At 40.9% G+C, this 24,835-nt stretch overlaps 1 protein-coding gene across 1 annotated transcript in view; it reads right to left on the bottom strand.

Moving 5' to 3' along the window:
- Positions 1 to 19,446: 19,446 nt before the first annotated feature.
- The window catches only part of SLC12A1 (solute carrier family 12 member 1), an 82,699-nt gene continuing 77,310 nt past the window's right edge, over positions 19,447 to 24,835 (bottom strand). Inside the window, exons 25-27 of the mRNA XM_087429074.1 lie at positions 24,020 to 24,155; positions 22,631 to 22,698; positions 19,447 to 21,358 (exon numbers count right to left, since the gene is read on the bottom strand). Of these exons, the coding sequence (XP_087285200.1) occupies positions 21,223 to 21,358; positions 22,631 to 22,698; positions 24,020 to 24,155 (340 nt within the window). The 3' untranslated portion in view covers positions 19,447 to 21,222. The remainder of the gene's footprint in view (positions 21,359 to 22,630; positions 22,699 to 24,019; positions 24,156 to 24,835) is intronic.

The raw sequence follows: 24,835 nt of genomic DNA, 5'->3' as shown, positions 1-24,835 counted from the left end.
CTGAGCTAATCTATTGCCAATCCTCGTCCTTTTTTTTTCCCCCCCAAAGCACAAGTAGACAGTTGCATGTCATAGTTGCACATCCTTCTAGTTGCTGTACGTGGGACGCAGCCCCAGCATGGCCAGAGAAGCGGTGCGTCCGTGCACGCCCAGGATCCAGCAGCGGAGCGTGAGCACTCAACCGCCAAGCCACGGGGCTGGCCCTGTCTAGTATTTTAAGTGTATCTTTTCTTTGAATCTCAAAAAGCATTATTATTATCACTACTTTTTACAGTCTCTTTTAAAAATGTTTAACCAAACTTTTATTACTTTCTTTGCTTTTCTTTCTGTATCTCAAACTTCCACCTAACAACACTGTCGTTTTGTCCAAACTTCCTATGGAAAGGCTCTCTGGTAGGTGAACTTTCTCAGTTTTTCTTGGTTTGAACTAAACTCTTGAGCTCTTCCTTAGGGGGTGTGCATTCTTTGACAGTTCAGGAATGGAGGAGGTGAGACCATTACTGGAAAGCTATTATAATTCCCCATCACTGCACAATTATACTGTGTCTGAATTCAGAATGTTCCAATGTGGGCCAAACTGCCCCCTTTATCATGACACAGTTTACCTTTACCAGAAATATGTGTAAACCAAGGAAAGATAAAAGCCATACTTGGAGATCTGGCACCAAAATTTAGAAGTTCTCCTTTGTTTCAAGCCCAGAGATTTTTACACCATGGACAAAGCACCAGAATAAGACTGGGGATGGGTGAGAAGTATGCCCATCTTTTGTAAAAGGGCAAATGAGATAAGAGAGATGAAAAAGAAGGACTAGTACACAGGCAGATCAATTTCAGTAAAAAGTATGTAGGCATGTTGACTATCTGAAAGTTCATTCAAAACTTTTAAAATCGTTTGGTCCAGAATAGCATCAGGATAGCTCCTGGAATGTCTTGTGTTCCCCCAGGAGTATCTATAGCCGAATTTGAAAACACTGAAGTAGCATATAACTTGTGAAACCCACAGAATGTTCCTGCCATATATAACAAAGGAATAACAAAGATCTGATAAAAATATGTAGCCTTGCAATTTCGTATGAGCAGCACATGGATCTTAAGCATGTAAGTAGCTCAGGAGATCGACACTAAGTTGAGTGTCAGTTAGATAAACAGGTAAGGAGCTAGCAAATAGTCAACAAAACAAGCATTTATTGCCAAAAAACTACTTTAGGCTAACTCGCAAATTACTGCCACATCGTACTACAGAAGTTCAAGGGGATCAGAATAGTTAACATACAAACTCAGAACTACAGTTCTCACTAATACACTGAATGCCCAATCTCTGAACTAAGGTAATCATCATGAAAAGCTGACTGAATTATGCCAGCGTGTTTGGAAGTATCAGGAGGTGAAATTTCTGTAATTGCAGTCCAGAGAAGGACTATTGTTATTTCATTTTAAAGCATCATTGAGTTTTCAGGAAGTAAAGAAAATAAAAGCAGATGGCTTCACAGCTAGAGAACATAAGAATCGCTGAAAAAGCTTGGTCAAATGCACATGTGCAAACCCCACTACAAACTGACTACTCAGACTCTCCAGGGTGATTTTGTTGCCCACTCCTAGTTAAGGACCACTGCTTTAGGGGATTTATTTCTAGAGAATCTGCTGGCTTCAAGATATGCTGAAAGAATTCCTTTATATTTAACCAATGTTACGAGCTTTACCAAAACCCTGTACTCTGGACTGTTTTGATAGAGACTCCATTACCTTAAATATAGAGGCAGGTCCAGGGCCTTTGTTCTTAGCAATAAATTTGTAGTGTAAATTTACTAGGAAGACTTGTAGACCAGGCAGCACTCAGAGTATCTGCTTGTTTTTTGGTTAAGCCAAATGGAGACCATTAAAGCAAGTCACAAAATGTGCCCTACCGACAGTTAAATATGACTAAAGGCTGAAACTTACTGCAGAATGTAAAGTGAAATTTTGAGCAATAAGAAACTTGATATATTTGACAGTTTTAATTGCAAGACCACACAAAAGGGAAAGGATTATAGGAAGGGGGATTATATGGACTAAACTGGAAAGCTGTTCAAGAACTAAGTCAGCTCTGGACTTCTACTGTCTCTCCTGGCTCACATGATCGCTTTCAAATCATGTTTCCCTCTTTCATCTTTGAAAAGCATCTGATTGGACTGAAAATTAGCCACGTAGTGTATTATAATGTAAGCATCTCCACTGACTAGTCCCTGGTTCAGAGATTAACTGTATGATCCACTCTGGCTAGAGTGGCAGAACTGGTTTCACTCCAGCACATTGACTGTTTTTATCAGTAGGGCAGTGTAACTGGCAAACACCATGCGACTTTATAAACCGTCCAGTGTATTCCTATTGTTAAACATGTTTGTTGGTGAAACACCTGGAAAATTCTGTTGACCAGTGTCTCCAAGGAATCTTTTCAGGTCATCTTCAGCAATATTCACTAAGCACTTTAAATCTTCTGATGGTCAGAGGACCTCAGTTTGAAAAAATTGCCATTTGTAGCCTCTTGAATAGGGGAGTCAAATGAGTAGAGAGATATTTGACAAGAGTTCGGTAGAATAAGAGTTTCTAAGGTGACCCAGAGACTAGAGAGGCTGGAGAAATTAGAAATTTTTTATTGTGCTAATCCAAGCCTGAGGTGATGAAGACTATGTAAATTTTCTATTGCTGCTGTAACAAATGACCACAGCAAATTACCTTAGTGGCTTAAACAATACAAATTTATTATCTTATAGTTCTTTAGGTCAGAAGTGTGACACAGGTCTCACTGGGCTAAAATCAAGGTGTTGGCAAGGCTGCAATCCTTTCTAGAGGCTCTAAGAGAGAACCCATTTCCTTGCCTTTTGCAGCTTCTGGAGGCTGACCACATTCCCTGCCTTGTGACCTCCATCCTCCATCTTCAAAGACAGCAACAGCAGGTTGAGTCCTTCTTGTGCTGCCATCCTTCTGGTTCTCTGATCACAGCTGGGAAAGGTTCTCTGCTTTTAAGGACTCATGTGATTAGATTGGGCCCACCCAGATAATCCAGAATAATCTCTCTATAGCAAGGTCAGTAATCTTAGTCATATCTACAAAGGCCCTTTTGCTATATAAGGTAATGTATTCACAGGTTCCAGGGATCAAAGTGTGGATGTCTTTGGGGGCTATTACTGTGTCTACCATAAAAACCTAGAATAGGTATTTTAAGCAATCAGAAGGACTTCCCTTTTAGCTGGATTGATGGCCCATAAAGTCAATTTGGTATGGAAATGGGGTGGAAGAAGATATTGAGATCAAGCATTAGTCATTTGGGTAATTTTACTCCTTTTCAACCATTCTAAGACACATGAAGTTTTGTCTGCCTGCTGCCTTTAGGAGGAAAAACCTTGTAGTCACAAAAGCACGCATGTCTTGTGGAAGCTTCTACATCTGGGATCAACAAGCCTTGCAAAAGCAGGCCAGGTCTGTTCCTGAGTGTTCCCATGGATGGGCTTATTTTTTCACCTTCCCTGAGAGCACTGGTGCCGCTCCCATTAGCTCCCAGTTACCAGGACCATCTGCCTCCTGTTCCTCTTCCCTCATATAGGCCCCATCTCAGTCAGGCCCACTTCCTGGATGGAGCAAACGGGGCCAGGAAGCAGGGTATGGAGAATGACTGTGGAAACTGAAGCCTATGTTGGGGCCACAGTGGAATTGGTATTGAGTGGAGACCCAATGGGTAGTTGATTTGGGTGCAGGCGAATGTTATGGCAGTCATTCTGAGCAGAATGTGAGCACGAGAGCCTTTCTATACTGTTGCAGGGGGCTCCAGGAGAAAGAATGGCTAGTTAAGACACTACCTCAGACAATTTTGATCTCTTTATTTCTCAGTCTCGTTGGTTGCACCTGATTTCCTCCATGACATTAAATAACTGTTGTATGATTTTTCTGTTGGTAGCACACAATTTTTCCAAATTAAAAAAAAAGACAGGAAGAAAAAGGTTGTGCTTTTCATCTCTGTCTGTGTAAACAAACCCAGTAATTACCATAACTCAAATTGCTGCTGAAACTCTCCATATTTTAATGTGCACACTGTCACTCTTGCTACTAAATTTCGGCATATATCCTGGGAAGTTAATCCTGAATTAGGAAACAGAAAAACTGATTAAAATAAAATTGGGCCAAGTCCATGATTTTTATATTCATAAGATTCAAAATTTCTGTGAGGAAATGTGCAATGCAAATTGAATTATCTTCCAGAGTAATAACAAAAAAAAAGGAAACCGAAACAATGGTAAAATATGGGTATCCATGCAGAGATGTATGAATTAGGCTTGCTGTGGTTTTGGGTGATTGTGATTTAATATTCTGCCCCTCTGAAACCAGCTTTACTTACTAGGCTGCACAGACTCAATTCTCTTCAGTATAAAGTGGATATTGTCCAGTTTTCACGTAGCAACATTTCCTCAAATTTTACACTTTTACCATAAGAGGTTTTTCATTGAACTTTGAAGACAGCATTATTAGTCCTCATAAGTGTTTTAATCACTGTCTTCCCTGATTTCCTTTAGGACAAAGGAGCAGTTGTAAATGTTCAGAGAAGTCAGGAAGGTGAAAGGCCATTGTTTTTGTGCCTGTAGGCCTAGGCTAGGTGAAATTGAGTATTAGGGAAATAATGTAGAAAATTCAAGTCTTTACATTTTCTTTTAATAAACTGGACTAATTGGAATGTCTCTACTACATATCTTTCTTTTTTCCCTCCAGACCCACTTTCCATCCCTCTTTACTGTGTTCTCTGCCCCAGGAGGCTGACCTGTATTGACCTCACCAATGAGCTCTCTAGTTTTCTGGCTTGCATTTGGGTTTGGACAATGGAAAGCCCCAGCAGGACATCAGAGGGAGAGGGGAGGGTAAGGTCAGGGTCCCCTCTAGCTGGCTGTGTCCTTCCACTGAAGGCCACTGCTCTTGTCAAGTTGCCCTTTCTTCCAGGCTCTGGAAACTACTTTTTCCTCCTTTCCCCCCAGGCCTAGGGAAGGGGGTAACGTTGCACTGTTATTGGCTTCAGGATACTGCACTCTCCTTTGCGGTTTTGGTTTCCCATATTTTGCCCACACTTTCATGAATAGCTCTTTTAGTAAACTCTCCTCAAATTATCCTAATGTGACTGTACTCTGATTCATGTTACAACCCTTGCAGAGACAGAATCCAGTTCATACAGTCCTATATCTAAATTATTCCCACATTCTGGGGCCACCATTATCTCTTACCAGGACTACTAACTGATCTCCCTACTTCCCCTTTTTATGGCTCAAAATCTCCTAAAGGTTTCCCTGTCACAAATATAATAAAATTCAAATTCCCTTCCATGGCCCAAGGCCCTGGATGATGAGGCTCTTATCATTCAACTTCATCTTAAATTCATACTCATCTCCTAGCTTCTAGAACACACAAAGTTCTCTTTTGCCTGAGGACCTTTGTCCGTGTTGTTCACTCTGCCTGGACTGTTCTGCTCCCTGCTCTTCATATAGTTAGCACTGTAAAAACAAAAATCAATTAAGTAAGGAGATGGAATTTATTCAGGCTATTGCAGTAGGGAAAGCACCCTGGATCTGAAGGTTGAAATATGTGTTAGTCTTCTATGGTTGCTGTAACAAATTACCACAAGATTAGTGACTTAAAACAATAGAGGTTTATTCTCTTATAGTTCTGGAGGCCAGGAGTCTGAAATGAGTCTTACGTGGCTAAAATCGAGGTGTCAGCAGGGCCACACTGCCTCTAGACACTCTAGAGAAGAATCTGCTTCCTTGTTTTTTTCCCCACATCTAGAGCTGAATTCCTTGGCTCATGGTCCCCTCCTCTATCTTCAAAACCAGTGTTGTAGCATCTTCTCTCTGACTCTGCTTCACTCTGCTTTCATCACATGGCCGCCTTCTCTTCTGTCTGTAGTCGAGTCTCCTTCTGCTTCCCTCTTACAGGATACTTGTGATTATATTTAGAGTCCACTCAGATAATCCAGGATAATTACTGTAAAGGCATCATGAATGGACCGCTGGAGAACCAAGGACCACCGGATGTGGAACCAGAGCTCCAGGATCAAGTTAGAGGGGTCTTGGACATTCTCTTTGCCCTTTCTGACCCAGAGAGACCTGACTTTGTGAACATTGTATTGTTTGCTTTGCTGGAACACATATTAGAGCACAAAAGACTTAACATCTAGCTGATCGCAGACAAAGACTTAACACCTAGCTAACCACAGAAGAAGATTTCGCAGAAAAAAGATTTCACACTGCTGCATGGACCCCTCACCTACTCCTTCCTCCCTCTCCCTCCCTAAAAGCTTCTGTACTCAATAAAATCCCAAGCATGCTAAGGCTTGGGGAGGCAAACCTCTGGAGTTGACCTCGAGTGATGCAATTGCTCCTCGGTCCTCCAGCTCTGCCTCCCCCTGCCGAAGCCGCTGACTGGGTTGCACCACACTACCTGGGTCTGGACCCTCATTTCACTCTCTTTCTTGAATCTCCACTGGTAAGCTCCCCCTGGCTTGATAGGTAGATCCCCTCGCGGCCCTCGTGGTGCCCATCGAGTCCCTCCCTGCCTCTGCCCCGGGTTCCTGAGGTCACCTGGGGTGCCCAGAGGAGGGAATCTATCGAATTACCCTATCTCAAGCTCCTTAATCACATCTGCAAAAGCCCTTTTTCCATATAAGGTGACATTCATAGATTCCAGGGATTAGGACCTAGCTATCTCTTAGGGGCCATTATTCAGCCTACTACAGTGTGTCTCAGCAGGGTGGTTTTGCCTTAGATTTTTATAGGGAGAAGCAGACAAGTTACAGGTGGAGTAATATACAGTTGGGATTGTTTTTCAATCACAGGAAGTTTCAGTGGAATAGGAAATGTTTATTTTTGTGTCTAGCTAGTTTCGAGGGGACAAACAATTCTAATCTCAGTTAATCATTCATGAGACAAAGAACAAAGTTAGAGGGTCTACATATGACCTTGTCAGCAGATTCAGGTAACAAAGGAACAGTCTGGGTTTGGCCTTATTGCAGGTAAACCCCAGAGTCCTCTACAAGTCTTATGGGAGTCATGAGAAAGAGCGGACAGCAAGTGTTACCTAAGTCATGTGGGGAATGGTGGTTCATTGCAGTTAGCTTTTTTCTAGACTACAAAAGCGTGGGGGATTTGGAGAAAAAGTTGGGGAGATTTCTTTTTTTTTTTTATGAGGAAGATCAGCCTTGAGCTAACATCCATGCCAATCCTCCTTTTTTTGTTGAGGAAGACCGGCCCTGAGCTAACATCTATTGCCAATCCTCCTCCTTTTTTTCCCTTTTTCTCCCCAAAGCCCCAGTAGATAGCTGTATGTCATAGTTGTGCATCCTTCTAGTTGCTGTATGTGGGATGCGGCCTCAGCATGGCCAGACAAGCGGTGCGTCGGTGCGCGCCCGGGATCCGAACCCAGGCCGCCAGTAGCGGAGCGCGCACACTCAACCGCTAAGCCACAGGGCAGGCCCCGGGGGAGATTTCTTAACCATCACTGTTTTCCAGGAGCTTAGGGCTCAGGTAAAGTTTAACATTGTCAGCACCTTCTCATTCTGAAAAATTTTTTCATAGATGCCCTCCCTGAATACCCCGAGTACTACTGCCTTTTCCATTACTCTCTGTCATAATTTCCTTCACAGTATTTTTCATAATCCATAATTATTTTGTGTACTTGTTTGCTTGTCTACCTAGACCATAAACTTTTTGAGGTCAGTAAACATGGTTGTCTTATATCTTAAGAGCTCAGAACAATGTATCTTTATATCTTTAGAACCTGGTACATTTTTGTTGGATTGACAAAAGAAGCAATAACAGATGGCCAGTAAACTCATGAGAAATTGGTTAGTAATTACCTCATTGGTAATGAAATAAATGAGGATACAAATAACAGTGAGATAAACAAAAGAGAATCAGAAATCCCAGGCAGGGGGACCCAATTGTTCAGAGACATGGAGGTGTGTGTGGAATGTGGGGCATGGCTGGTGTGGGACGGGGTCTGAGCGGGGTGGGTGAGTCTCCACAGTGAGTCAGAGACCAGAACCCAAAGGAGACTGGGCTTTATAAGTCCCCTTCCCGTCAGTGCCCTGCATTCATTCATTCTTTCAGCAAATATATGTTGAATGTGTTCCATGTGCTGGCCACTGATCTAGACTTTGGGGACATAGCAGGGAACAGAACAGACAAAAATAAGTCTGATATTTCACTTTGCATCATGCCCTCAATGTCCATCCATGTTGTCACAAATGGCTGGATTTCATCGTTTCTTATGGCTGAGTAGTATTCCATTGTGTATATATACCACAGCTTTTTTATCCATTCGTCCCTTGATGGGCACTTAGGTTGCTTCCAAGTCTTGGCTATTGTGAATAAGGCTGCAATGAACACAGGGGTGCATGTACCTTTGCAAATTGGTGTTTTCAAGTTCTTTGGATAAATACCCAACAGTGGAATAGCTGGATCATATGGTAGTTCTATCGTTGATTTTTTGAGGAATCTCCATACTGTTTTCCATAGTGGCTGCACCAGTTTGCAATAAACAAAAAATTAAAAAAAAAAAAATGAATGAATAAATTAATTAATTCTTAAAAAAAAAATAAGTCTGATAGTAAATAGAAGTGATTAAAATAAGTAGCACTGAGTGTTAATGAGAAAAGCAAAGCAGGAGGGTGAGATGTGGAATAGGTGAGATAGGTAGCTAGGTAGACATGAGCGGGGATCATAGCTGGAGACCTTACTGCATCAGTGAAGCATCTTGCTGGCATCCTACAAGATGCAGATAAAGAAGAACTGAGACCCTCCTGGTGCCGCCGCCAGTCTGAGGCCATCAACCGCAATGATAAAAATAACGGGTACACAAACAGCACATACAAAGCCTTCTGCTATACACCTCTAGAGGACATTGACCTTTCTTTAATTTACCTACAAATTCCATATGCATTAGCTCCCCTTCCACGGGGGATGACTGCCATGACGGTTCTGGAGATTCCCCTAGAAGGTTAAGAACTCCCCCTCCCAACACGTGGGTGGAGGAAAGACTATTATTGGCAGATAACCAGATAATGCTAATTCCCTTCTAAACAGCCCAAATGAAAGTACAACTAACCCAAGACACGGGGCAGATGCATTCTCTGGCACTGCCCGCTCCTCACTTGGAGTGTATCTGATCTTTCCTCTAATAAATCTTTGCTTGCTTGCTGTTGCCGTTGTGTCGGTGTCTGAATTCCTCTCTCACGCTGACCAAGAACCTGGGTGATGGGACTTACCAGTCTGTTACATAGGCTTGTTTCTAGAAAGTGGCCAGGGAAGTCCTCAGTGAGAATATGTTCTCGGCCGGATATGGGGATGGGGGCATGGGGTGTTTAACCAAACTGGAAGGAAGTGATATCTTGGGGAGGGGCATTCCAGGTAGAGGGCACAGCAAACATCAGGTTCTGAGGTGCAAACTCACCTGTAAGAAGGCCAGGATGGTCTGAACAGTGACAGAGGGGGCGTACACTTGTAGGGGATGAGGTCCCAGAAGTGGAGGAGGGGGTTGTAGTTGTAGGGCTTTGTAAGTTTTTGTAAGGAAAGTGTCTTTCCCACTGAGTGAAATGGGAAGCCATTGGAAGATATTGATAGGAGGAGTGACATGCTCTGTTTCATTTTACAGGATTGCTGGGGCTGCTGTGCTGAAATGAGACAGAAAAGGATCAAGGCCCGATGCAGGAAGACCCTTTAGGAGGCTACTCAGTAATCCAAGTGAGAAATGATGGTGGTAGCACAGATCAGGGAGGCAGCAGTGGAGATAGAGGTAAGCGGTTAGATTCTGGATATATTCTGAAGCCAAAAGGATTTGCTGATGGGTCAGATGTGAGGTGAGGGAAGGAAGTCAAGGATGATTCCAAGATTTATGCAAGGATGGGTTTGCCATTTAAGGAGATTTGGAACAGTGCTAGAAGAGCAACTTTGGGAAGGAAGATCAAGAGCTCAGTTTGGACACATTAAGTCCAAAATACACAAGTAATACTTCTTTTAATAGAATTCATTTTGTAAATGTACCTGTGAATGTTAGGAAATCATAGAACTGGTGATCATATCTCTCCACTGTGCTGGTTTTATTAGCGGCTAGAGTAGCTTAATGTTTTGCAAGACCCATTATTGCTTACTGCTCTGAACTTCTCACCTTCCCTGAGAATATTTCTACCCCTTCTTTGTTGGGAGAAGTGCAACAGGAAAATTAGAAAATCCAAGTACATAATTGCTTTGAAAAGAATAATAGAGAAGTGTATATGTGAAGTATCTCCTTTTCCTGATCTGTTGGGCATCTAAAAGAGCAGATGAACTCCATTTAGAAGCTCAGGAAAGCCACCAGCTTTGGGGAGAGAGCTGTGTATCAGAACAGAGGCCCGTGCTTTGCCCTCAGGGCTCTGCAGCTGAGTTGACAGTGTGGCAGTTACCCATGTTTTTCTCTGACAAGTGGATTGCTTAGCTTTGGCCCAAAGAATCCTTTGCTGAGAGACATTCCAGGCTGAGAAGGAAAGCAAAGACTCCTTGCTCCAGATGTCATTGCTTGTCACCTTCTCTGAAGCAATGACGTTCATAATGTGTGATCCTGGCCTCAATCTCTGAGTTCTCCTTGCACACTCCTCATCTTGAATTACCCAACCTGAAAATACTCTTTAAATCTTACGCAAGAGCGCCATACACTCTGCTTCACCGCAGAGTCATTCCACGTAAATTAATTTTCCAGATAACTGAAGCTTAGCCATCCTTTGATGTCAACCATATGAAGGAGAATTTTTCCGAGGATAAACTGAACATATTCTTGCTTTTTTAACCAGAATACATGGAACAAAATTGAACTTTTCTGCCATTGGTCTGTCTTCTCACAAAGTGATGCTGTCCTCAGGCTCTAGTGAGGTATGTAGAGTCTGTGCCTCTTACACTTATGACCTCAGACTGCCATGTTCTTAAGGCTTGTACTTTCTTTTTAAAAATGTTTTTGATGTTTTGCTGCATCATCCCTACTGTCATTTATTGCTAGTTACTGCTCATTTAACATGTTGGAAAACACTGACTGAAAACACCCTGTAACCGGAATTGTGTACAAATATTTGGTCTGAGAACCCTGCTTTAGTACTAGAGGATCTCTGAGGTCATTTTCGGCTTTAACCTATTTTTATGGTTTTAGATTTCCTGAAAAATGAGTATGATTTATTATGCATAGATAGTGGGCTTTTATATGGATACTAGACAGGCCATTTTTAACTTATTATCAGATTCCTGACTTGGCTTTTAGTAGCTGATATATGATCTTCAGAAATGTGAGAAAGTATTTGTGGTCGGCGGAATTCTAAGATGGTCCCCATGCTTCCCACCCCCTTGTTACACATACTCTATGTAATCTCCTCCCCGTGAGTCCGGGCAGGACCTATGAGTATGACGGGGTGCCACTCCAACGACTGGGTTACCTTATATGTTTGCAAATGGGAACGTATTCTGAATATGTGATTCAAGTCCCTAATCAGTTGACTTTAAGTTAATCAAAAAGTCAGGCCTGACTTAATCAGGAGAGACCTTTAAAAGAGGGTCTAGAGGTAAGAGGTTTTCTCTCCTGCTGGCCTTGAAGAAGCAAGCTGCCAAGAGTTCTATAGCAGCAACTAAATTAATTTGGCCAACAACTACGTGAGCTTGGAAAAGGACCCTGAGCCTCAGATGAGACCACAGCCCTGGCCAACACCTTGACTGCGGTGTTGTGAACCCTGAGCAGAGAACCCAGATAAGCTATGTCTGTGCTCTTGACCCATGGAAACTGTGAGATAATTAATGGGTATTGTTTTAAGATGATCAGTTTGTGATAATTTGTTATACAGCAATAGAAAATTAATACAGCATCCTATTTGGATTTTGTATTTAAAAGAGTAAAAGATTGGCCGGCCCCGTGGCTTAGCGGTTAAGTGCGCGCGCTCTGATGCTGGCGGCCCGGGTTCGGATCCCGGGAGCGCCCCGAGGCACCACTTCTCCGTCCAACGCGAGGCCGAGTCCCACGTACAGCAACTAGAAGGATGTGAACCTATGACGTACAACTATCTACTGGGGCTTTGGGGGGAAAAACTGAATAAATAAAAAAATCTTAAAAAAAAAAAAATAAATAAAAAAAAAATAAAAGAGTAAAAGAGGCCAGCCCCGTGGCTTAGAGGTTAAGTGCGCGTGCTCTGCTACTGGCAGCCGGGGTTCGGATCCTGGGCACGCACCGACGCACCGCTTCTCCAGCCATGCTGAGGCCGCATCCCACACACAGCAACTAGAGGGATGTGCAACTATGACGTATAACTATCTACTGGGGCTTTGGGGAAAAAAAAGGAGGAGGATTGGCCATAGATGTTAGCTCAGAGCTGGTCTTCCTCAGCAAAAAGAGGAGGATTAGCATGGATGTTAGCTCAGGGCTGATCTTCCTCACATTAAAAAAAAAAAAGAAAGGGTAAAAGAGCACATTGCACATGCAATGCATGAGTTCACACAAACTTAATGACATTATTATAATTACCCCATCCTATTATGGATAATATCAATTCTGAGTTTTATTCAGCCCAGGAAATAAAACCCCAGAGCATATTAAGATTATATGTGTCCATTTCTGAGCTTCAGCAAATGAAATATGCAGGGCTGTAGTGGTAAATCCAGCCCAAGATTTCTCTTTATCTCTTTTTTCATCCAGGAGGGAATCGTATGTTTAAAAAAAATCTGATGTTTAAAAAAACTAAACTAAACTTATCAGTGGTGTGAGATGGAGTCAACTTTTTTATTTTACAGTGATGTTTTAGTTGCTTACTCATTTTATAAATAAGTGCAACAGAATATAATAATGATATAATATCTTACATTTTTGAACACTTGGTAAAACTTTCAAAAATTTGTTACATATGATCTTCACAATATATGTCACTTCAAACATAAGTTAATAATTAAACACAGCCTAGGAGGGTAGGAGTTTATTTATTTATGGATTTAATTTTTAAAATATTATTTTTGAGTAATTATTATTGGTACATATTAAAAATTAAATTTCTGTCTCTCTCACACCTGTTTTTCTTTCATCTTGTTTTCCTCTCTAGAGTCAACCCTTACTAGTTTCTTGTGCATTCTTCTAGAGATGTTCTATGCATTTGCAAATAAATATTCAAATAATTATGAATAAATAAATGGTAACTAATGCTCACTAAATATGATTAATTAGATTGACTGATTTCTGAACCATAAGATATATCTGTATTCCTAAAATATCTGAATTCCTGATTATGGTGGATTTCTGTGTGTGAATATATTGATAGAATTGAGTTGCTAGTCTTTTATTTTGGAATTTTCCATGTTTATTCATACAAGAAAGTGATTTGTACTTTCTAGTTTTTGTGGTCTGTCATGCAGGTATTGAATTTATTCCAGTTTCACAGAATAACTGAGGAAGAAAAAGAAGGTGTTTTATCTTGCTCTGTTTAGCAATGCTTAAATAGAATAGTAATTATCTTTTCTTTGAAAGTTTAAAAGAAGTCACCTAGAAAAAATTCTTTGGGTTGATACCCTTCTGGAGCTAATTCTTTGACAATCGTTGTGTTTTATTTTGAAGTATTAGATTTTATCAGGTATTCTATTTCTTGTGTTAATTTTAGTCATTTATATTTTACTAGAAATTGATATATTTCATTAGAATTTAAAAATTTACCAGTCTAGAGTTTTAAAGGGCATTCTTCTCCCAAGTTGTACCCATAGTTCCTTGCTCATTTGTAAATTTGAGTATTTACATTTTATCCTTTGATGTTTCTTATTCTTTTTTTTTTTTTTAAGCAATAGCAGCAAACAGCACTTAAGTTTATCAGCTGTACTGTTTTTGTCTTTTCTGAAAATAACGTCTAACTCTGAGTTAAGTATTTACCATAAAGTGCTCAGCCAGGTACTGTGCTCAGCTATTAATACACAGGAGCTCATTTCTGTGCAACAACCCTCAAGAGTAGTTTCTCTTAATAATCCTCATGTCACGTAGGAGAAAGTGGATTCTTCAGGAGGCTAGGTAATGAGCCCTCCACTAGTCAGTGTGGAAACGGACACTCAACTCCTTTCTCTCTGACTTCAGAACCTCAGCTTCTAATTTTACTTTTCTGCTTTTCTTTCTTAATTTCTTCTTCACGTTTTCCTGTAGTTACTTTGCAAAGTTTCTAACTTCTTTAATTGAATGTTAACTTTCATTTTTCTTATTTATTAATAAATCCATTTACAGGTATAACTCTACCTCTGAGCCCTGCCTTATCAGCATAAAATACATTTTGTTATATGAAATGCTCAGTGTCATTTTTGCTAAATAGTCTAAAATTGCATTATTTATTTCTTTTTCGACCTGAGTTATTTTGATGTTGTCGTTTATATATTTGTAAATAATGTTAGGTTTATCATATTGTGATAAAAATGTGATACTTACTATTTCTATATTTTAGAATTTGCTGAGTTATCTAATATATAATTTGTTTTTATAAACATTCTATAGATTTCTAAAAGACAGTGTATTCTCTGTGGGGGAGCACTACTATACCTATTAAATCCATTTTTGTGTGTGTGTAGTTTTTTTTTTTTTTTAATTTTTTTTCCCCCCCAAAGCCCCAGTAGATAGTTGTACGTCATAGCTGCACATCCTTCTAGTTGCTGTATGTGGGACGCGGCCTCAGCATGGCCGGAGAAGCGGTACGTCGGTGTGCGCCCGGGATCCGAACCCGGGCCACCAGCAGCAGAGCTAGCGCACCCAACCGCTAAGCCATGGGGCCGGCAGGATTTTCTCTTTTTTTTTGTGAGGAGATCAGCCCTGTGCTAATATCTGCCAATCCTCCTCTTTTTTTGCTGAGGAAGACTGGCCCTGGGCTAACATCTGTGCCCATCTTCCTCCACTTTATATGGGACGCCACCACAGCGTAGCTTGTCAAGTAGTGCCTCTGTGCGCACCTGGAATCCGAACTGGCGAATCCGGGCTGCCGCAGTGGAGTACACACACTTAACTGCTTGCGCCACCGGGCCGGCCCCTATCCATTTTTGTGTGTGTGTAGTTTGAATTCTGCTATACTGGATCTGTCAAAACTGGTGATGTAGGTGAGCTGTTTCCCAAGAAAATTGGCTTTCTGTGATGCTCTCCTTTTGTTTCCAACAATTCTTGCATTATTTATGTCAATACTAAGCTATTTGTTTACATAAAGCTCCATTATTATTATAGCTATATCTACTTTATAAATATAAAATGATACTCTCCTGTCCTTCCTAATTCTTTTAGTACTAAACTTTGAAATTAATATTGCCAACTCTATTCTTCTTGTTTGAATGTTTCTATGTATTTTGTTTATTCTTTTGTTTTTAGCCTTTTTGATATATGATTTAGAATATGATGCTAGCAGATAGAATAGAATTGCACTTTATTTTTTATTAAATTTGAGGTTCTTTGTTAAGAAAGATAGACATATTTATATTTTCTGTTTATTTCTTATATGTTTGGTCTTCCTTCTACCATATTGTGTGATTTTTCTCTTTTTTCAATGAGAATTTCTGACTTTTCTCTTGGATTATTTTTTCTGTTTTTATGCTCTTTATGCATTGGAATTTACACACAATGATTTAAATTCTGTTAGAAGTCAAAGTTAAGCTATTTTTAAAAATCATACTCAAACCTATAATTATCCAAATTATTAATGCCAATAACAAAATAGTGTCTATTGTTTTCCCCTTGTAAGAAACATTGAATCACTGGTGGTCCTGGTGGCACCAAAGTCCTGTCACGTAGAAAAAAGGAGACATCAACTCTGAATGGAGAGGTGAGTAGCAGAGTAGGACACTAAAGTGGAAACAAATTTATATTTTTTATATTTTCCTTTTTTTATATGCACAAGAATGATATATGATGTAAAATTCTATACTTATATAAGCCTAAAAAAGGTGTCGCAATTAATATAGCAAAAATGCTAAGTGATAGAACATTATATCATAGTTTAAATGGCAGAGATTTTTCTTCCTCAGTGGGACCTAAAATATTGTGGTTAGAATGATGTCTAGATGAGATGAAATATTGTGTGTTCTTTTTTTTTTTTTTTTTTTTTTTGTGAGGGAGATCAGCCCTGAGCTAACATCCGTGCTAATCCTCCTCTTTTTGCTGAGGAAGACCAGCTCTGAGCTAACATCTATGGCCAATCCTCCTCCTTTTTTTCCCCGAAGCCCCAGTAGATAGTTGTATGTCATAGTTGCACATCCTTTGCTGTATGTGGGACGCGGCCTCAGCATGGCCGGGGAAGAGGCGCGTCGGTGCGCACCCGGGATCCGAACCCTGGCCGCCAGTAGGGGAGCGCTGCGCACTTAACCGCTAAACCACGGGGCCGGCCCTGTGTGTTCTTTTTGAAAACGTTTTTTCTGCACACAAAAAAGGGATACTGAGATTATTGTTTTCAACATCAGAAATCCTAAAAGAGATTGACACACCTTGCTGTGGAGAGGAGGTTTCACCTGTAGACCAGGGCTTGAAAGCTGTGGGAGAGCTGGCGGCCCTGTGCCAGTGCCTGGGTCAGCTGCTGGGGCCTGGAGCATGGGTTTGACCTCCTGGCTGTTACTGCAACTGATGGGGACGCCATGATCTGTCACAAATTGTGATGTCTTAGCACTTAAGTGAGTCACACCCAAAGAGAAATTTCTCCTCTTCTCCTCTTGTGGAGTCTGACAGATTTCATCCTTATGTCAACGTGTCCCCTAAATCTCTGCAGAGGAAAACACTAGAAATATCTAGGTGAACATCCTGTTCAGCAACATCCAGCCAGCAAGGTCCCTGTGGGTGCTAAGTCTTGCAAGCCACACTGACAACAAGCAGATGTGCTGGTCTTCTGTGATTGACACAGGGACTGCCACCATACCACCTGGTTTTCGTTGCAATCCTCCTATTTAATCTCAACTAGAGACCTGGTTGATATCAACTTGCAGTGCCAGTTTAGTAACCCAGCAGCCCGAGAGCAGTGAGACCAGGGACAGGATCATCCATCTCTGCGAGTTTTCTTCTCTGTATTAGAAGTTGTGCACCGAGGGCTGATTTTCTCTTTGGTTCAGCTTCTATAGCAGCACGTATCTTTCTGGTGCCTTTCAAGGACACCCATGAGATGCCCCACTGCAACACCCATGTCTGCTTCAAGTGCTCACCAAGCACACCATTTGGCCTCTCTGGGCAGCCATTTCTGAATACTTTCGGTACCCAGCAAAAAGGACCCCACTGAAAGCTGCACTCTGTCTGTCCCATCTCCAGCTTCTCATCTTCAGCTGCAAATTGGGGGGAGGGGTTAGTGGAATTCTCCCAGGGTCTCCTGCAATGATTTCCTGTGATATGTGGATTTTTTCTCAGGAGTCTTGGTTGCAAACCGACCTTTGATAGCTTCCATCAATCTCATCCCATGTAAACTACAGCTTGATTGTATTTCCAAAAATGTTATCATGTGGATAGCATCTTTCCCTAGTTTCCTGCCATGATCTAGAACTTTCCTATTTTTGTGTTTCTTTGGTCATTTCAAAGGGAATCTGATAGACGATGGAGAAAGAGAATTAGATGCCTTTGCTCTAGTTGTGTGTTTTGGGATTTTTTGTTTATTTTTTTTAACAGAAATCTGATCATCCTGCATTTAGGGTGTCTGTGGGACATACAAAGAGAAACACCATGAAAATTAGTGATTGAATGTATGGACCTGAGACTTAGGGGAGATCTGGGTTAGAAATGTAAATTTGGGAGATATCAACATGTGGTGAAAGTCAAGTCGTGGAACAGGAGAGACGGTCTAGAGCAGTGGTTCCAAAATCTTGCGGCTCATCAGTCTCTCTCCAGAGGTTCTAACTTAGTAGGCCTATGCTAGTCCCCAAGAATCTACAATCTTTTTAAACATCTTCCATTGACAGATTTCTAACATTGAATATGAAGGGAAGAACTTGTAAGACATTACTCCTAGCATGGGCCTGTTTATATAAGAAGTTATGTGGATATGTTGTAAGGATGGTGGAAGGGTCATCAACTGATGAAGATTTTGAAAAGTCATTGTGAGGAAAGGGTGGGGATGCTGATGGGAAACGTGCACAAAGTGAGGGGACAGAGAAGGTGGGACACCAATGCACTTTCTCCTTCTTGCTCAGAAAGATGAGTGTAGACACGGAGATGATAGGTGGTTGGTTAATAGAGACGGGGGAAGCAAAGGACAAGGGCAGGACACTGAGGGCCACAAAAATCTGCTGTATCTGACCATAGCCCCCATCCTTTCAATTTTCTGCTACCCTAACCTATTCTCAATACAACTGCTCTTGACATCAAAATCTCCAGTCCCTTACTGCCACCCATCCCTTTTCTCTCAGTCCATGTCCTCCTCCTTTGTTAACTTGAACCCAAGGGACATCACTTCAGTCACTCTCTTGCCAGTAGCTCTCAGAAAATTAAATAATTTGTTTAAGGTCAAACCACTAGTAAATGTTGAGACCAAGATGTGAACTGAAGCCAGTCTGAGGTGTTATTTTATCACTACCTTATAAGATTGACATGGTGATGTGCCCCCCAGACCCTGTTTAATGAAGGGCTTATCATCCCAGCAGAGGAGAGTGCTCTCCTGTCTGCCAGCAGACAGACTTCTGCTCTCAGGCCCTTCAGGGATGCCTCAGCTGCAGAGAGCTGCCTCACCCAGGTTCACATCCCCTCCTGGGCAGTCCACATCTAATGACTGATCACTGTGGGAGTATAAAGGCCTGGCCCTCTCAGCCCTGCCTGGGACTAGTCTGAAGGGACCTTCTATCTCCAGAGCCTCCTGTGGGGTCAGCTGAGGCTGTCCTTGGGCCTGTATCACAGCTCACCTTTTCCTCCACCCTTCCTGCTTCCCGGCCCTCCCTTCCACAGGTATTGATTCCACGGCCACTCCTTAATAAACATGCTCCACACTAAAATCTGTCTCGGGGTCTGTTTCCCAGGAAACCCAATGTGCAACAGCCTCTCAAAGAAACAAGAGCCAAAATTTCCTGTGACAGAAGTCATATTACTTCTCAACTTTCCCAGAAACCCGCTCAAGGAGAGAAACGTCAGAGGCCTAGATGAAGCTGGATGCTCCTTTCCCTGGTCACCAGGATGGCGTCTAGTCATCTGGATTTCAGGTACATAGGGCTCAAGAGAGGGTTTAATCCAGGCCTCAGTTAAGTCAAATAGTCCGTGATTTGGAATAGGGACAGCTTTGCTGACTGTTTACCTTTTCCTCCCTAGTCGTCCTTCTGAGCCCAGTCTGGGCTTCAAGTCCTAATCTTGAATCCCAGTTTTAGACAACCCGCAGACGAGGCAACTGATTGAAATTTTTGGGCTCACATCTGGTGCACCATCGCACTGTGATCTTAGCGACATAAAAGTGAAAACATGACCTTAGGCCAAAGCAAACGAGTTTAAAAGAGTGCTTTTATTTCAGGTTCATTGTTTCTCTTATATTTTATCAGAATAAACAGTCAAAACATGTCAGGAAAAAAAAATCAAGCCATCCATCAGAAAAAAATTTTGTTGGTTTTTCAATGTGATTAAGTGTTATAGGAATACTAACAAAAATGAAAAAAATCAATACTTGTATATTCCAAATTTTGCAAGTTTCTCCACTTTACATTTCAATTATTCTTTATTTTTTTTAATTTTATTTATCTATTTTTTTCCCCCAAATCCCCAGTAGATAGTTGTATGTCATAGCTGCACATCCTTCTAGTTGGCTGTATGTGGGATGCGGCCTCAGCGTGGCCAGAGAAGCGGTGCGTCGGTGCGCGCCCGGGATCTGAACCCAGACCGCTAGCAGCGTAGCGCACGCACCTAACCGCTAAGCCACCGGGCCGGCCTCAATTATTCTTTTAAATCCATACAATCACTATATAAAGTCACTAAGTATATGATTCAGGATATATTTATAATGGTTTGAGAATTTGTGGTACTCAGTTTTCAATTAGATGCCTACGAAGATTTCATCTGTGCTAACCACTTAATTAGAAAAAATATGTAAAGTAATACTACGATGCAAATTTCAGAATATTTAGTAGGGAGAACAATTAAAGTTTATATATTAAGAATGAAATAATTTCATTTAATTGGAATATATGTTGCCCTCTAATCCAGCTAATATACTTTTCAGTCAGCAGCAAATTAAAGCCGTGTGTTATCAATGATCGCTCAGATTGCTCTAAGTATATAATCTGTGTTACATTAAATTATCTTATTTAGGTAACTGCTTTAAACATTTTGTAGACTCAAGTACTTCTTAAAGTTTTCAGTTATTGATTTTCAAATCTTCTTTTTAGTATAAGCCTCTCAGAAGGCCAAGCATAATCACGTTTCCAGCCCAGTTGGTCTTTTCCTTTGATAACTGCCCATGGTTACTATACTAGCCTGTCAATAAGCATTAATGAGAACTGCTGTGGGGCTGAGACCTATACCAGGGCCTGGGAGCAAACAAAAGATTAGGTTTGCCTGGAGAAGCTTACAGTCAAGTTGGTAGTTTTCATGAGCATAAGCTGGCATGGGTTTGCTTAATTTTCTTATCAACAGTAATGACAAAAATGTTTTTTAGGGGTAGCATTGGCTTTGACACCCCCTTAAGCTGACAGAAAAAAATTAGCTCCCATTAACTAACAAAAAAAAAATGACAAAGTTTCTGTGGAATCCTGTACGATAGTCTCCAGAGGTTTGCATATCCATAGATCAGATTTACAACATAAATTACTGTTAGAAAAGAGGCAGCAGGCCTAAAATGGAGTCATTTGCCCCCAGGACAGCAAACCAAGACTAAATTGCAGTTTCAACCCCTCCCAGAAATGTGACCTTGAAAACAGTCAATCTGAAATTTCCCGATTAGCACTAGTGAGATAATACGCATGATAAAACCCCTGCTGTTTCCTTCCCTCCACAATACGATGACCTGGCCTGAAACTAACCTTTCTTTTCTTTTGCTAATAACTTCCTTGCCCCACCCTCCTTCCTATAAAAACCTTCCATTTTGCACAACTCCTCGGAGGGCACTTCTATTTGCTAGATCGGATGCTGCCTGATTCGTAAATTGTTGAATAAAGCCAATTAGATCTTCAAATTTACTCCATTGAATATCTTGTTTTTTAACAGTACTGGAACATATTTCTTAATTATTCATATGTTAAGTTAAAATATGTTCCAATCTTTCATGTTCTAAGAGTAAAATGTCAGGACATTTTTGTGATTTCCTCTAACTAGTAAGACAGGAGGGAGATTCTTTGTGAGGATTTCCAACCAAGCCATGTACAACCAATCTGATATAGATCCTTTTCTTGCCACTGGAAGGCTCCTGACAGCATGGAAGAAAAAAACGAAAGTGACAATTACTACAGGCAATAACATCACTATTTATCTGAGCTATTTAATAACCAGTGCCCTGAAACTTTTATACCCCTCCCCCCAAAATGAAAGCACTGATGTTTTTTGAGTATAGGTATTAAACTGATGTATTTCTGAGATAATGCAAATATCTATAAACCAGTAAAATAGGCTTAGGCATTGTAGAGTAGAGACAAAACACAACTATAAATTTTCACTCCTCTTTAAATAGAAAATTTGATCAACCAATACCTCTCCCCCCATTTTTGGTGAAAATGATTTTTCCCAATAGCTTAAAGCTCTTATATTTGGGAGAAACCTCAGAAAACAGCTATCTGAATTCTACCACCCAATTCAGGAGACTGTTCTACAGCTTAGCTGGATAGTCCTCCAGTCTCAACCTTGCTGAAGACATATTTACTTTCATACGTAGGAGTCAGTTCATGAGGTTAAATGTGACATAGTTGGAGGTTTTCATTTTTAGCTATCAATCTTTAGGTAAACAAACATTAATATTTTCAGTAGGTACACCCCTACCATTTGTGAGATGGAAGGCAAAGAGTGGAAATGGAAAAGCTCACTGACTTTTTCTGCCTGGCCTCTTGCCACTCGGCAAGGACCCTCGTGAACATGCCGTGAACTCTACACCTCAGGAGCACCCACCCAGGGAAGGAGTCTGTGAGCCTCAGTGGCCAGCTTGGGGCTCATTAGGCAGGGAATTCCAGGGTCAGGTTCCTGGAGTGTGGTCTAGAGGGGAGCCAGGGTTCTAGGTGGGCACGTGCCCCTGACCCCATGGGTGGGGCTCACCTGGAGGAATGTCCAAGTGAGGCCCTCTAAAGCCCATAGGCCCCAACTGTCAGAGTCTCAGGGTGACGTTTATTTTCCTTCACTGCCTAAAATCCCATATCTTCCAAATTTTTAAAACCTTTCACCTGAATAGTCGTGAGCTTTTTTTTTTTTGTAAGATTTTATTTATTTATTTTTTCCCCAAAGCCACAGCAGATAGTTGCATGTCATAGCTGCACATCCCTCCAGTTGCTGCATGTGGGACGCAGCCCCAGCATGGCCGGAGAAGCGGTGCGTCGGTGCCCGCCCGGGATCCGAACCCGGGCCGCCAGCAGCGGAGCACATGCACTTAACCGCTAAGCCACCGGGCCGGCCCGAGTCGTGAGCTTTTAAATTGACTAACTTGTTTCCCTAAGATTTCTCTGTAGGATTCTTAAATGCCTGCAAAGATACTTACAGGACAATGAGATTAGCAGCTCTTGAGTGCTCCTGTAGGAGTTCGTTCAGTCGAACCTGGCGATAACTCTGTGGACAACATTCAGATTTTGTTGAGGGCAGTTCTCTCAGAATTATGAATGAGAATTGATCTTACCTTAAATTATGGACAAATAGAAAAACCTCACTTTTTAAACAAAATTACAATTATTTCATCAGGTTTGTAAACTTACAGTACTTTAAAAATTCATAAGAAATTTTAGAAGTATAAAGAATAAGACCAGATTGTCATTGTGCTATAGTGGCTTATTAAATTCTAGGGGAAAAAACGAGCAAACAACATGGATAGCAGTAAAAAGAAGATGAGAATGGCCAGTTCTGGGGAACAGGTTTGTAGCTGAAGAAAACTAACCTAATCTTGATACCAATTTGACATCCTAAGAACACAGATTATATCCTAATCTACCTTTCTTTAGGCTCTTTGAATATTTTATCAGCACAGGAGACTGGCTTCGACTAAAAAGTCACCAAAAAACTCACTTGGAAAAATCACTACATTAACCATTTTGCAGTGAAGAGAGTAATATTTATTATTATATTTCACTGGTTCAGAAACCAGGGTTCAGATGGGTAATTTGCTCAATTACATGAAAAATCTTTGTTAGAACTGGGCAGTTTATTACACGCAGAGTTTATGATTCTTAGCTCAGTATTTTTTCCACTAAATTTGAAAGGCTTTTAGTATCTCTTGCTCCAACTTCAGCTCCTAATGTAATTTAAATTTTGTAATTTAGAGGTTCTTGTGGTCTTTTTCCTTGAATGTCCAATCCAATTCAGATGTCTGTTCTTCTGCCTAATTCTTATGTTCCTGCCCCTTTCATTATCTCCCATCTTATAGGTTCTCTCAAAAAGCTGACCATTTTACATCCATCCTACAATGTGTGCCCATCTAACTTGCACATTGATTGTTCCAATTATTTATTTTCTCAGATCTCTTTGTTAGTGTTCATAGCTATGTTCACCAGGTTAAAATTCTTTGTTATTGTGTTAAATCGTGAGTCAATCTACCTTTACTCTGCACACATATTGACTTGACTTGAATTATTTTAGACTGATGGGTCTGTCTCCTGTTCTATAAAATTAAATTTGAAAAGAGACTTCACAATATATATCAATAACCTGTTTTCTTAACTTTTAAAAAAGAATTGATTTTATATTAAAAAATGAAAAGTTTTCTAAATCTTCACATCCAGTAATATGATTGAAGAGCACTTGAAAAATGCAGAAAACCTGGGTCTTGAATATTGAAATTCTGTAATAGAACATTACCTCTTGATCTTTAAATCAACCACTGTTTTCTTTTTCAGCTAGTTAGACAGCAAAGTAAAAATTAAGGAAGACAAGTCCTTACCTTTTCCTTGACTGCTTCCAGTTCTGCGTCTGTAATTTTCCATGGAGTTTCTCTCTTTAATTTCTCAGCAGTTGTTAAATCTTTGCAGCTTTCATGGAGACGATATGGTTCAATCATCTCTTCAAAGACTTTCCAGCTGAAATTGGAATTATAAAGGAGGCCTCACAGTGGGAAACTAACTCATTATTTCACAGATACTCCAGGTATGACTGGCTCTGCTGGCTGCAGAATCAGAGCTGAATGTCATGCAAATCTTTTAAGAATTATTTTTGCAGGGGACTTACTGTGAGTAAAACCATGGCTACAGCACTGCCTCCCTGCCTAAAGAAAGGCCTTAGCATGTTTGAGGCCTTGTTAGCCTATTAGGTATTAGATCCTCAATATAAACACAGACACATAGGTAGTAATTGTTCTGCAAATACATTTTCTGCGTAGCATAGTCCAAGACACAGTTGTAATGTAGACACTTTAGCTCATAAATGAGTTTCCATCTGCTAATTGTACAGACTCTACGGGAGACATTCATGAATTAATGTAGGAGATGAACTAGGCTCCCTGGGAGTTGGGTAGGGCTGCCCTCCTCACCTTTAGTCCACATGACAACTCCTACTCATGGTAAGAGGCTGTGGGCAGTTGGAAGGTGAATAGCAAGGGCTCCGACAAGTTTAATGGCTATAGAACAATTTGGATGTTTGTTGCCAATAATGCAGCCTTTGTCCTTCTGGTGTCTGCTATTGCTGCTTGAGATTTTCAAATGAATACTGTTCAGGTGCGTGTTAGAAGAAAGAACAAAAATCAATAATATTTTAATGTCTA

The sequence above is a fragment of the Ceratotherium simum genome, chromosome 3 (genome assembly GCF_057802395.1).
Source record: "Ceratotherium simum simum isolate JZ-2026a chromosome 3, ASM5780239v1, whole genome shotgun sequence".
Lineage (NCBI taxonomy): Eukaryota > Metazoa > Chordata > Mammalia > Perissodactyla > Rhinocerotidae > Ceratotherium > Ceratotherium simum.
The sequence above is the reverse complement of the archived record's forward strand: the minus strand, read 5'-3'. Positions and strand labels throughout refer to the sequence as shown.